The sequence below is a fragment of the Suricata suricatta genome, chromosome 12 (assembly GCF_006229205.1).
Source record: "Suricata suricatta isolate VVHF042 chromosome 12, meerkat_22Aug2017_6uvM2_HiC, whole genome shotgun sequence".
Taxonomy (NCBI): domain Eukaryota; kingdom Metazoa; phylum Chordata; class Mammalia; order Carnivora; family Herpestidae; genus Suricata; species Suricata suricatta.
This window is the reverse complement of record NC_043711.1, coordinates 58144953-58158549: the sequence shown is the minus strand read 5'-3', so window position 1 is coordinate 58158549 and position 13597 is coordinate 58144953. Positions and strand designations below refer to the sequence as shown.

General features: G+C 45.3%; 1 protein-coding gene across 4 annotated transcripts in view; it reads right to left on the bottom strand.

Moving 5' to 3' along the window:
- The window catches only part of ABHD12 (abhydrolase domain containing 12), a 70980-nt gene that overhangs the window by 15355 nt on the left and 42028 nt on the right, over positions 1 to 13597 (bottom strand). For all 4 annotated transcript variants that reach the window (XM_029916790.1, XM_029916789.1, XM_029916787.1 and 1 more), the window contains exons 2-4: positions 12328 to 12452; positions 3909 to 4014; positions 823 to 942 (exon numbers count right to left, since the gene is read on the bottom strand). In XM_029916790.1, the coding sequence (XP_029772650.1) occupies positions 823 to 942; positions 3909 to 4014; positions 12328 to 12452 (351 nt within the window). The remainder of the gene's footprint in view (positions 1 to 822; positions 943 to 3908; positions 4015 to 12327; positions 12453 to 13597) is intronic.

Sequence of the window (13597 nt, the reverse complement as noted above, 5' to 3'; positions counted from 1 at the left end):
TCCTGGGACAACAGACCCTCACCATGAGATGGCAGAGGTGATTGATGAACAGGAGACAGCATTCCCCAGGGGCGCTGCAGCCCTAAAGTATCACAAGGACCCCTCTGAGGGACCACTGCTCCTTACTCAGAGAAACCTTATTCCCTAAATCACAGGCCCTCACTTTGCCCTTTAAATTCCATCAGGAAGAAAGAAACACCCCACTCTGGCCCAGGATCTGGGTCACTATGACAGAAACGCAGCCTCCTCCACTCCACCTAGGTGCGAGCCTCACGTAAGGGGTTTCTGGACAGTTTCCCAACCTGCTTAACATGGAGTTCCCAGGGTGCCTGGGTGGTTCAGTTGGCTAGACGTCCGATTCTTGGTTTTGGCTTGGGTCATGATCTCACAGTTCATGGGCTTAAGGCTCCAAGTCAGGCACTGCACTGCACTGATTGTGTGGAACCTGCTTGGGATTCTCTTTCTCTCTGCCTTTCTCTCTCTGCCCCTTCCCTGCTCATGCTCTCTCTCAAAATAAATAAATAAACTTAAAAAGAAAAAAAGGAGTTCCCAAGGAAACTGTGGCTGGGCCCACCACACAGGGCCCCTCACAGCTCATTTTGCTCTGAGCTTGTAGGAACACTGCTTCATCAAAGTTCACCTTGACCCCTTTCCCCCAAACCCCATAAACTCTGCCTTTTCCTGTGTTCTCAGGATGCTCCACAGCCCCACTGCCTACACACTCCCTCAATGCAATGGATCAGTAGACCCGACTGCACCAGGACCCTCCCACCTCATAAAGGTAATCAGAGAGGACATACTGCATGGGCTCCTCTTCCTTACCTGGTACCTGCATTTCCATGCAGGTACAGGATGATAGGGTGGCTGGAAGCCAAGGCATCCTCATACCACATCTGGTCCTTTCCTTGGGCATCCTTCCACCAGACAGCAGGGACAGTGTGCCTGAAACAGAAGCAGAGCAGAGTGGCATAATCAAATGATGGCAATTGTTGATGGAACAATGGAGGAGCAGAGTCACAACTGAGCAGAGAACAGGACAGGGGAGCTGGAAAGACAAACTGCCCTCATCACCAGGAGAGATAACTACAGAGCTCCAAGCTACAGGGATGGCTTCTGAGAGATTTTCTGACTTGCACCTGGGCAGGTGTCGGGGTCGGGTTTCTCGTGTGTGAACTGGAGCTCTGTAAGGTAAGATCTAGTCTGGCTCAGTCACCAGGCCTTCATCTGGGCCTTGCATAGAATGAGTGCTTAATAAATACTAGCTGAGTAACATCATTTTCCCTCATATGTACCTATATTTATAAATTGTACACAATTTTTTTTAATTTTAATGTTTTATTTATTTTTAATACAGAGAGAGACAGAGCATGAGAGGGAGAGGGGCAGAGAGAGAAGGAGACACAGAACTGGAAGCAGGCTCCAGGCTCTGAGCTAGCTGTTAGCACAGAGCCCGACGCGGGGCTCGAACCCACAAACGTGAGATCTGACCTAAGCCGAAGCCGGAGGCTTAACTGACTGAGCCACCCAGGCGCCCCAATTGTACAATTTAATTCACAATGTACTTAAGATAGTCATGCTGTCATGGGTGCTAATTCAGCAACACTGGTCTTTATGAGCTGGACTAGGGGCCTGGTCATCCTTAAAGCACCTTTTCTAATGCACAACACATTCCAGGGCCTGCTCACATCTGGGTTCAGACCCATCTGGGATCAGACCCATCTCTGTAGGAGGAAATGCTGCAGGCTGACATGCTGTATGGATGAATTGGCAATAAGCCTGTTCCACACCTGGCCAGGCAGGTGGGCTCGGCCTCTTTGGCCAGAACTATCCTCTGGGGAGATGCTCTGGTTAATCTGAAGTCAGGCCACAACAAATACTGTTATTCACAGAGGAGGGTCTGTAAAACATACTCATGTTTATTAGCAAGAATGTTTGAAAATATTAAATGGCAATTTTTAAATTTTCTAGCTCTTAAGTTTTGGTATTTAATTTCTAACATTTCTTCTGCCCCATTACAGAGGCTTACATTTTGGGTGGTTCTGAACATAATTATCACTCCCTGGCAATTATAAACCCATGGGATGGAAAGGCACATTTTAAAGGTGCTAGGGAGCCCTTGGATGGCTCAGTTGGTTAAGTGTCTGACTCTTGGTTTTGGCTCAGGTCATGATCTCATAGTTCTGTGAGTTCAAGGCTTGCACTGGGCTCTGCGCTGGCAGCATGGAGCCTGCTTGGGATTCTCTCTCTCTCCCCCCCCCCACTCTCTCTGCCCCTCCCCCACTCACACTGTCTCTGTCTCTCTCTAAATAAACAAATAAGCTAAAAAAAATTAAATACAAAAAATAAAGGTTCCAGGAGGCAGCCTACCCAAAACCTGAGGCTCCTAAAGGCCAGGAAGCTCAGAGCCAGAGGGGACGGAACCTATTTTCCCAGGGCTCTCCTGCCCTCTGCCAGGTGGAGAGTTTATGCCACAGACAAACTGCTGAGAACAAGGCCTACTACCACCTGAGGGCCCACACAGTCCTCATGACAGCACAGGGCGCAGATATGGACAGGCAGCAGGGGCCCAGCAGCATAGAGCCTGGCTGTTACTATCTTAGGTCTTACCATTGTTGGCACTAAGTACAACCTTCTTGGGAGACTGCTGTGAGAGTTTGCAGCCTAACTATCAGCTCACAAATACCCCGTCTGCTATATAACTGCCCTACCTGAGGAAGAGATCCTCACTAATTCCTTGTATCTCAAAGCACAGACCACACTAATCAGCAGGAGAGGACTGACTAATTTCCCCACCAAAGACCTCTGACTGAAGACAGAAGAACAAAGTGTCCCATGCATATACATTGGTCAGCAAATGTGAGATTAAATTAAACCAGCAATAACAAAAGACTAGTGCCAGCATCAATTCCTAGAACAATCATCTCCCTTCCCATTTTATATTCTTTACCCAGGACCATTAGAAATGCCTGAACTTCCCTGCAGCCCACACTGGGAAGCCACCCACAGCATTTTGTTTAGAAGCGTCTCACATACACAGCAGTTTTTTGCGACAGCAGAGAGAGACATTATGGCTACTGAAAGAGAAACCCAGCCACCTAGAGGGACAGTGATGCTGAGCTGCTTCTGAGAGAGAAAAAGGAAAACGCCACGGAAAAGTTGGTCAAATTTAATTTAGTTGTTCAGAAATACCCACTTTTCCAGAGGATAAAAAACACACATGAAAATAGATTCCAAGGAGTCACAGAGAAGTAACAGAACTTAGGTCCAATTTAAATTTGTGGCTCAAAAAAGTAAATATGAGGAAGATAGCAAACACCACCATTATCAACTGTTGGGAGTGCTGCACATGAAAGAAATCCAGCTATTTCAATGCCTAAACACTCCCTTCTCTGAGAAGAAAGGGTGCATTTCTTTTTTTTAATATTTTTAAAAATATTTTTTATTTATTTTTGAGAGACAGAGAGAGACAGTGCAAGCAGGGGAGGGTCAGAGAGAGAGGGACGTACAGAATCCGAAGATAGGCTCCAGGCTCTCAGCTAGGTGTCAGCACGGAGCCTGACGAGGGGCTCAAACCCACAAACTGTGAGATCATGACCTGAGCCGAAGTCGGAAGCTCAACTGACTGAGCTACCCAGGCGCCCCGAAAGGGTGCATTTCGAACCTGTGCTCATTATTCCATGCTCATACTCTCCTTTTTCCCCCTGGAAATAAAGCTCTCTCCAACAAGCAGCCTGGTTCACTAAGCCTTTGCTATCTGAAACTCTCAGAACAGAATTTGGTGCCATTTCATCATGTTCCATTAGGATCAAATTTAGCCAAGTCCTCTGCTTTGGAAACATAGGGGAGTGAAGATACAAATGGACACAAAGTTGTCTTGGACCACACTGACGACACTGCCCAACACTTACCAGACTCCAATGGTCACGTCTTCCTCTGGCTGGAGGTAGTAATTACATGTGTGATTCAAACCTTGATCCTGCGGTTTTTTCAAGTCAATAAAATAGGGAACCCTCACTGTGGGGCACAAAGAGATGGAAACCAGGATTAGTGGGGGCAGATGGACACACATGCATACACGTGCATATACACACAGCAGAGGCAAAGCTCTCAAGAAGCACCAAGTCTTTTCCAAAGGCAGACTGCCAGGTGCACAGGGCCCTCCAACCTTGGATGCAGAACTGGGCGAACGAGTGCTGGAACACTGTAAGCACACCTGCACGTCCTCCAGCAAGGGTGAGGTCTGAGTAGAGATGGACCGCTGATGGTCGTGCAAGGTGAAATGATACAAGTGAGGGAATGCAAGATCCCCAAGGGGCCTCAGGGACATTCTGGCCATGAGAGGCTGGAGATGGGGAGGCCAGCCAGGCCTGGCTAAGCCACAATGGAAGGCTAGAGCCAGCGTGCTTGTGGAAGGGACAGTGGGAAAGGTGACAGGCAGATGGCATTTTCTAGAGCCAGGGCACAGCACTCAGTGACCAAGTAATTGTGGATGTGAGTCAGTCAAGTGGGGTCCTAAAGTTTCTAAAGCTGTCACTTCATGCCAACAGGACTGTGGAAAATGAGGTATGGGTGCAAGGAATCCACAGAGCCCAGCCAGAGTTGAGTGACGCTTAGTGGAACTGTACAGCAGGAGCCCTAGATTTTGTAGGTTGCCTGCCAAAAGGGCAGGATTCTGTGTTGTGCCCACACTAAGGAAAATCTGGGGGCCCTTAGCTGGAGCCCAGTCAAGACCTGCTGACCTGAAGGAATGTCTGCGAACTACAGTTAGAAGAGCAGGGAAGGAGAGAGATGACATGTATACTGCACAGACCTACACCGCTACTGTAAAAACAAGCAAGCAGCATCACACCACCACCACCCACATGTGACTCAGAAGAAATACAGGAAGACACAGGCAAGGCTGTTAAGGAAGACTGTGTATGTGCGTGTGAGCGCATGCATGGGGCAGATGGGGGATATTTAATTTTTCCTTCATATACTGTTGTACTTTTACTACTTGTGGTGAGCACAATTTTTAAAGATATATTTAGTTAAAAATTGAGAAACTTAAAAACAAAACAAAACCTTAGTGTGCAACTCATTACTCACTCACTTTATAAAATGGCAGCTCCTAAAAGGGGTAGCGACAAAGAGAAGGATGGTCCTGACTAGCCAATCCTACCTTGCATAAGAGAGTCACACACCTCTGTACAGTTTTCTTTGGTGAAGAGAGTAGTTTAATCATATAACTGCACATATCCACATGATACAATAGTCAGATATGCTCATCTCCTATTACTATCCCATTCCTGAGCCACAACCATTTCTCCCACCTCAGGGCCTTTGCACTTGTTGTCCTCGCCACCTGCGTGCTCTCCTGCCCCATACCTGCACTCACTTCTTCAATGCCCACTGCTGTTCACAACACATTTGCTGGACAAATGAAACACCCCTCATGAGGACATGGGGGTACACACATGCTCCTTCCCCAGAAATTCTCTGAGAATTTCAGGCCATGCAAGGAGACAAATCCTCTCACCAAGGCTACTATCTGTACCTCCAGTTTCTTAATCCATCTCTTCCCCAAGAAGCAAGCTAAATCTTTTCAACTTTAATTATTCCTTTCTCTCAAAAGAATGGCCATCCAAGGAGGTAGCATCACACTTCCCGCTGTTCCCACAGCACCAGCCCTGCACTGCACATACCTTCCTGCAGCACCTCCTGTGATGTGCATACCACCACTTCCATTTTACAGCTCATATGTCACAGAACTGGGACTTGTACCCAGGCAGCCTGACTCCACAGCCCACACTCTTGGGTAATCAGACAGGAAGGAAGAAAGGCAAGCGGCTCTGATACGGACTGGCCCTAATGTCCTAGAAAGGGGTTGACTTGTGTCCCCTCAAAGAGATACACTGATGTCCCAACTACCAACCCATCAGAATGTAACCTCATTTGGAAAAAGGGTCTTTACAGAGATAATCAAGCTAAAGCGAGGTCATGAGATGGACCCTGATCCAGTGTAAGTGGTGTCCTCATCAAAAAGGAAAACTGGTACACAGACACAGACGAGGACAGAGGAAGTCAGTGTAAAGACACCAGGAGGAGGCAACCGCAGAACCACAGAGGCAGCTACAAGCAGAGGAACACCACGAACTACCAGCTACCACCAAAGGTATAGGAAGGAATATGCCAGAGTCTCAGGGCACATGGGCCTGTGACACCTTGATTTCAGGCTTCCAGGCTTTAGAACTGGGAGAGAATAAATTTCTGTTGTTTTAAGCCAGCCCAGTTTGTGGTATTTGTTAGGTCTGCCCCCAGGGATTACTGCAACGTGCTCTGGAGATCAGATCTTACTCTGACAATGGAACGCAGAGAAGAAACCTCCCTACCAGGGCCTCTGTTTCTTGTGCTATTTCAGACACAGGTACCTACTCCTGCAATCTCCATTCTTGGACTTTGTTCCATGTTGTAGAAGCTGAAGGCTGCAGCTTGATGGGCCAGTTCATCATCTGACAACTGTGAAGCAAAATGACTTCCTCAATAAAACTCTGAAAACCCAAACCTGGTGCCCATTGTCCATTCCACACCCAGTCTCTGTTAATTCTACTCCTGAGGCTGGAATTACCCACCCTCCACCTCCAGTGCCAAACAGAAAGTGGGTGTCATCAAGGACTGAGGGCACTTGGCTTCCAAGGCTCAGCTCTCAGGCCTGTTTTGCGTTGGGAAAGAAGGTGGCCAAGCTACTTACAAACTTTTGCAGTGCTCTAAGAGGATCCCCTACTTGTGAAAAGTATTTAATGAGAATTAACAGCTAATCCCAAAAGCTTCTAGGCCTGAAAAATCTAGCAACTGAGAAGCCAGTCCTCCAGGAGGATCTCATTCCACAAAACTTGCAGTTCACTTTTATTTCTGTTTTAGAAATAACCAAGAAAGGGGCGCCTGGGTGGCTCAGTTGGTTGAGCATCTAACTTCAGCTCAGGTCATGATCTCACGGTTTCTGGGTTGAATCCCCGCATCGGGCTCTGTGCCGACCACTAGCTCAGAGGCTAGAGCCTGCTTTGGATTCTGTGTCTCTTTCTCTGACCCTCCCCTGTCATGCTCTGTCTCTCTCTCTCTCTCTTTCAAAAATAAATGAATGTAAAAAAAAAAAAGAAAAGAAAAGAAAAGAAAAGAAAGAACCGAAAAAAAGGAGGCACTGAATGCACCAAGTCCAGCAAATGCCACCTGTGGGTCTCTCTGGAGTGGAGGTCCCTGGTTAGTCCAGGGGTTCAGAGAACTTCAGAGAGTGGTGGCCAGAAGAACCACTGGAAACTACTGGTCTGAATGGGCAGTAATGTCACAAAGGGCTGGTCAAGGGGTGCTAGGAGGAGGGTTGTGGGATCTGCCCAGGCCAGAACACACCTCACTCCTGGTGGCCAGGAACAAGTGAGTGCCAGGGCCCTTTGACTTCCTGTGTGATCACATCCCTTGGCCACATGACCCTCAAAGATCCTGCTTCATCTACAGGATTGGGTCAGAGACACAGCACAGGGCCTACTGGCAGCCCACAGGGAGCATGGCAGGGGCAGGAGTGAGGAGTCTGGGATAGGGACAGTGACCCAGCTCCTCATGGCTATGTATGTAAGTCAGCCTTATATACAGCTTAACTGCGCAGCCCAGGAACCCAATACACAGGCTGCTGTGCCAACAGGCTGGCAGGGCCCATCCAGTTGCTTCAACCCTTCCTTCCCATTCTGCATTATTCACCCTCTGGCCACACCGTCATTTATAAGAAACCACATAGCAATGGGCATGATCCCATACAAAAGGTGCTCAGTGAATAACCAGTGAGCACACAAATGAACAGAAAACAACCTCATTTATTATCCCTTCTTTAGCCTATCTGGAAAATATATGATAGCGTGAGATGCTATGGCACTTATAATGGACATTTTTCACCGCCTGAGGATTTTAAATATTGGAGCTACCTTTCATCCCAGTCACTGATGCACTGGAAGAGGTGTGGTGCCAACAAGGGGAGGGCCAGAGGGCTTTCTCTCTGGGTTTAATCAAATTTTAACTGTATAATGTCAGCTGTAGGGGCTTCCCTAATAAGAAAAGGGATAAGAGAGGAAAATAGTATGGATGTTCCCCAAAAAATTAAAAATAAGAACTACCCTATGATCCAGTAATCATACTGCTGGATATTTACCCCCAAAATACAAAAGCATTAGTTCAAAAAAATACATGCATCCCCATGTTTATTACAGCATTATTTATAATAGCCAGACATGGAATCAGTCCAAGTGTCCATAGACAGACAGATGGATAAGGACAATGTTGTGTACACACACACACACACACACACACACACACACACACACACACCAGACTATTACTCAGCCATAAAAAAGGGCAATAGCTTGCCATTTGTGACAACATGGATAGACCTATAGGGTGAAATAATCAGAGAAAGACAAATACCATATGATTTCACTCATATGTGGAATCTAAAACAAAAACAAAAACAAATGAATAAATAAGCAAAAAGCAGAATCAGACCTACAAATACAGACAACAAACTGATGGTTGCCAGAGGGGAGAAGAGTGGCAGGGGCGGGGGAGAGGGGTAGGCGGGATGGACAAAATAGGAGAAAGGGAGTGGGAGGTATAGGCTTCCAGTTCTGTAGTGAGTTGGTCACGGGGATGAAAGGAACAGCATCAGGAATAGTCAGTGATATTGTAATCACGTTTATGATATACTTGTGGTGAGCACAGCTTAATGTTTAAACTTGTCCAATCACTATGCTGTATACCTCAAACTAACATAACATTATATGTCAACTACGCTCAAATAAAAAAAAATGGAAAGAAAGTTTATCAAGGGTTAATGGGGACTACTAAGAGGAAGGAAAAAGAGGAAGCTTAAGGATTATTGTCCCAGAGAATGTTAAAGCAAGTTGGCTGGACTTCTGCTTTAAAAACAAATACAAAATTTATATATCTAACCTATTTCCAAAAAAAGGCCCAAGGTAATGTGCAGAGAAACAGTTCTGTGCAGGCCTCTGAACCAAAACATTCCTTTCACCAAGAGATGGTTCTAGATCTTGAGGACAAAAGAATTACAGAGAAGATAGCTAGATTTCATTATACAGCCATAAAAAAGGATGAGACTTTGCCATCTGAGACAACACAGATGGTGTATGCTAAGTCAGACAGAGAAAGAGAAATACCACATGATTTCACTTGCACATGGAATCTAAAAAACAGAAGAACAAACAAAAAACTGAAACAGACTTACAAGTACAGAGAACAAACTGGTAGTGTCCAGAGGGGAAGGGGATGGGGAGACGGGCAAAATAGGGGAAGGCAATGAAGAGGTACAAACTTCCAGTTAAATACATATATAATGGAGATAAAAAGTACAGCATAGGGAATACAGTCAATAATGTTGTAGCAAATTAGTATGCTGACAGATGGTAACTACACTTGTGAGGAGCCTTGAGTAATACATATAATTGCTGAAGCTCTGTGTTGTACACTGAAATTAATGTAATATTGTAGGCCAACTATACTTCAATTTAACAACAAAAAAGTTATCTAGACTTCAAGACCACAAAGTACTGGGTATTACCCAACATCACTGAGATGGAATCAGACTTTTGAACCTGAGTATGAAAAGTACATATATTTATGTTTATGTGTAGAGGCTCAGACAAGAGACCAGCAGGAAATATATAAGCAACAATGTTAACAATTTTCTCAGAATGATTTTCATTTTCTTCTTTATTGCCATTCAGGGCTTTGCTGTTAATCCTGTTTTTGGAATGATCATGTATTTTTCTTAATTTTTAAAATTATTTATTTTTGAGAAACAGAGAGACAGAGCATGAACAGGGGAGGAGCAGAGAGAGAAAGAGACACAGAATCTGAATCAGGCTCTAGGCTCTGAGCTAGCAGTCTGCACAGAGCCTGATGTGGGGCTCAAACCCATGAACCCTGAGATCATGACCTAAGCCTAAGTCGAACACTCAACCAACTGAGCCACCCAGGTGCCCCATGTATTTTTTGCTTATGAAATGTATTCAAAGTAGAATAATGCCTTAAACCATAGAAGCTTTTTCTAAAGCTTATTTTTCTAAAGCTTATTTATTTATGAATTTGTGTTCAGATAGATTTGGTGTGAACTTAAGAATATATTCTCGAGGTGCCACTTGAGCATCCAACTCATAATTTCGGCTCAGGTCATGATCTCAGGGTCATAGGGTTGAGCCCTGTGTCAGGCTTAGTGCTGATCATGGAGACTGCTTAAGACATACTCTCCCTCTGCCCCTCTCCCCACTCACACCCTCACTCTCTCTCTCTAAAATAAAAATTTAAAAAATAATCAGGACCTGAGGCCCAAAATACCATTAGACTTCTGTTAGTGTCCAAATGGACCACAGGATCATGATTCACATTTTGAGGATACAAAAATGGAGGTGTTATTCCAACATGCTAGCCCTCCAGCAGCATGGGGCGAAACTTCCAAAACACTGCAGGGCTGTGCTGGAGACCCCCATAACCCCACAGAGGAGGTGACCTCACTGCCATGCCGCAGACAGGTGGAAGGAAAGGGCAAGCAACCAGCATCTCCTTGTGAAGGTGCAGAGGACTGGCCTACAAGAACCCCAAAGTTCTGCTCCTGTGGATCATCCTGCCACTGCATTAGGAAGCCAACAAAGCAGCATTTGTGGGCTGTGTCTAAAGCACCCCAAATAACTGATTTGAAGAAAATCAATTCAATTCAAGTATTTGCTGGGACCCCACCATGTGGCAAAAGCAGCTGCGCAAAGCACCCAGAGGCTTACAGAGTTGGAAAAGCCATTCAAGGTCTGCCGTTAGAGAACAAGCAGCCCTATAGCTTCATGGTTACATGTAAACTCAAACTCTTCTGTGCTGGACCAACTGTGGACATTTAAGGGTTAAAATCAGAAACTCTAAACTCCTTTGATTTTAGTATGTTGTTAGTTCTTTTAAGTTTGTGTTTCTCATATTGCCAAAAACTTAGAGAAGGTAAGTTCCTAGAAATTCAGCTAAGTTTGTTAGAAAAATCAAATGTCCCTTGGTATACTACAAGTATTTCATACTTAATTTAAAACATCAAGTAAAAAACTTATTTTAGATTACAAAGTATTTAACATTGACCTTACTATTTCTCTTCCTCCTCCCACTGTTCCTCTTAAGGGCAGAAATGCCCTTTTAGCCAGTGACTTACAAGTTCCTGCAATTAAGTCCATTATAGGCTTAACAAACCTGAACTTGTACGCCCAGGACCTGCAGAGCCTGGAGCAGGTGTGTTACTATAGAAGAGAGTTCTGGAGCCCTGAGACACCTGCCCCCAGTGTCACCCACCTCTCTGAGCTTGTCTCAGGCCACAGTCACACACAGGCCATCTCAACGCCTCATCGTGCCTGTCCTCCTCCTCATCTTCATGAGCTTCCTCCTCCCTCCATTCTACCAGCAACCCTGCTGCCTCCTCCCACGGCATCAGCCCCAGCTTCCCAGCCTCTCCTCCCAAACACACAAGGCTCAAACCTCTCTCTGCAAACCAACACCGGTGAAAGCATGCACAGAGCCTGCCTTGACTGGTTCAGATGCCACCTACACCCAAGCTGAAGGCCATCACTTATGGAGCACCTGCTGTGTACCAAGCACCAATTTCTTATCCTCAAATTCTAACACCCACAGACCCAGCCTCTTCCCTTCTAGTTTCATCCTGTAGGTGTAAAATGATGCCCCTGGAAAGGATTATTCCCAGCAATTATGTACTAGGAGTCCTCTGCCTTCTCTTTCTTAAACTTGATATTGCTGGACCTTTCTCCTCCCTCTTGCACAAAAGTAAATACACAGCATGAAAAAAAACCACAAAAGATCCAAGTTAACTCAAGGGGATTACAATACCCATAAAGCCAGCATATAATTCCATAGAAACCAAAGCATGTCAGGATAATTTTTTTAAGAAAAAAAAGTCCTAATTATTTTAAGGTGGTCATCTTTCAGTTGGCAACTTTTCCAAGGACAGTTAACCTCCTAGACTGCACAAGGGGCAAAGCATCTCCAACACAACAGCTTCAGAAGAAATTCCACATTGTTAACACTTTCAACCACTTCACCATGCAAGAGTTGCCTGTGTACACAGATGTCAGCCCTGGAGAGTAATGTAGTCACTACAGCAGCCTGTAACTGGGAAAGAGCACAGGGAACTTTCTGGGTAATAGAAATGTTTCTACTTCTTGATCTGAGTGGTAGATATACAAATATATAAATCATCATGCAAAAGAACTCTTACTAAAATTAAAGACAAAGTGGGAACATGGCACTTACCAAAATTCAAGAAAATTAGTTTGGCCTGTATTCCAGGACATAGTTTGATGAGAAATGGAATGGCAACATACAACCCCAGAACACAGAGAAGAATCTTCCTCAGTCGGAACCACAGGCTCTTTCTCCTGTAAGAGAAGAGCAATGAACAGGTCAAAGATAGCAGGTGCAATTTTGCTACTGCTTATTAACAGCTTCATTGAAATCACTAACTAAAATCCACACATAGCTTTCCCCACAAGAATCATGCCAGTAAGAATATTAGCTTCCGTCCTGCTTTTGTTAAAAAAAATTATTTTAGACAATCTTTCAATTTGAGCGTAGAACTCTATTGCAGACAAAGCATTTTCTCCTGAAAGCCAAAGAAAGGTCCTGATGATTTCTCATGCTTGCCCTAGGATCAGAACATAGCACAGACACCAGATCCTGAGTAAGTGCTGAACCTGAAGTTCGATCAACTGCAGCTTCATCTCAGGAGAGTGGATGTCTCCAGGCCATATGGTCACCTTCCTGCAAGCCAGCCACAGCCGTGGGCTGCCCAATGGCTCCTCGTAGGAAGCATGAACATCAAAAGAACCTGCCCAACCAGGTCCAGGGAGGGAGCAGGAGGCTGACCACAGGACTGTGGCTAACATAGTCTGTCCCTAGATTCCAGCCCACGTTCTGTGTGGCACCACCTGATGGAGACCCCTTCTCCAGGCACCATGAGCCATGTCTCCAGACCCTCTTCTAAGCCCACCCAGGTCCAAGACTTCTTCATCCTGTTCCTGGTGCCTTTTCAAAAATGTCCCTAGTTGGGGCACCTGGGTGGCTCAGTCAGTTAAGGGTTCATGGGTTCGAGCCCCACATCGGGCTCTGTGCTGGCAGCTCGGAGCCTGGAGCTTGCTTCAGATTCTGTGTTTCATTCTCTCTCTGCCCCTCCCCAGCTTGTGCTCTGCCCCTCTCTGTCTCTCAAAACTAAATAAATGTAAAAAAAAAAAAAAAAGTTAAAAAAATGTCCCTAGTCTAGAGATTCTAAACTTCTTGGACTAAGGGTTTCTCAACAACTAAAAACCTGAAGTCCCCAAAGAGCATCTGTTTACATGATTTGTATTTATTACTATTTGTCATATAAGAAGTTAAAAAAAAATTTTAAAATACCTATTCATGAGGGTGCCTGGGTGGCTTAAGCAGTTAAATGTCTGACTCTTGATTTCAGCTTGGGTAATGATCTCGCAGTTGTGACAGTTCTGCTTTGGGCTCTGTGCTGGGCATGGAGCCTTCTCAGGGTTCT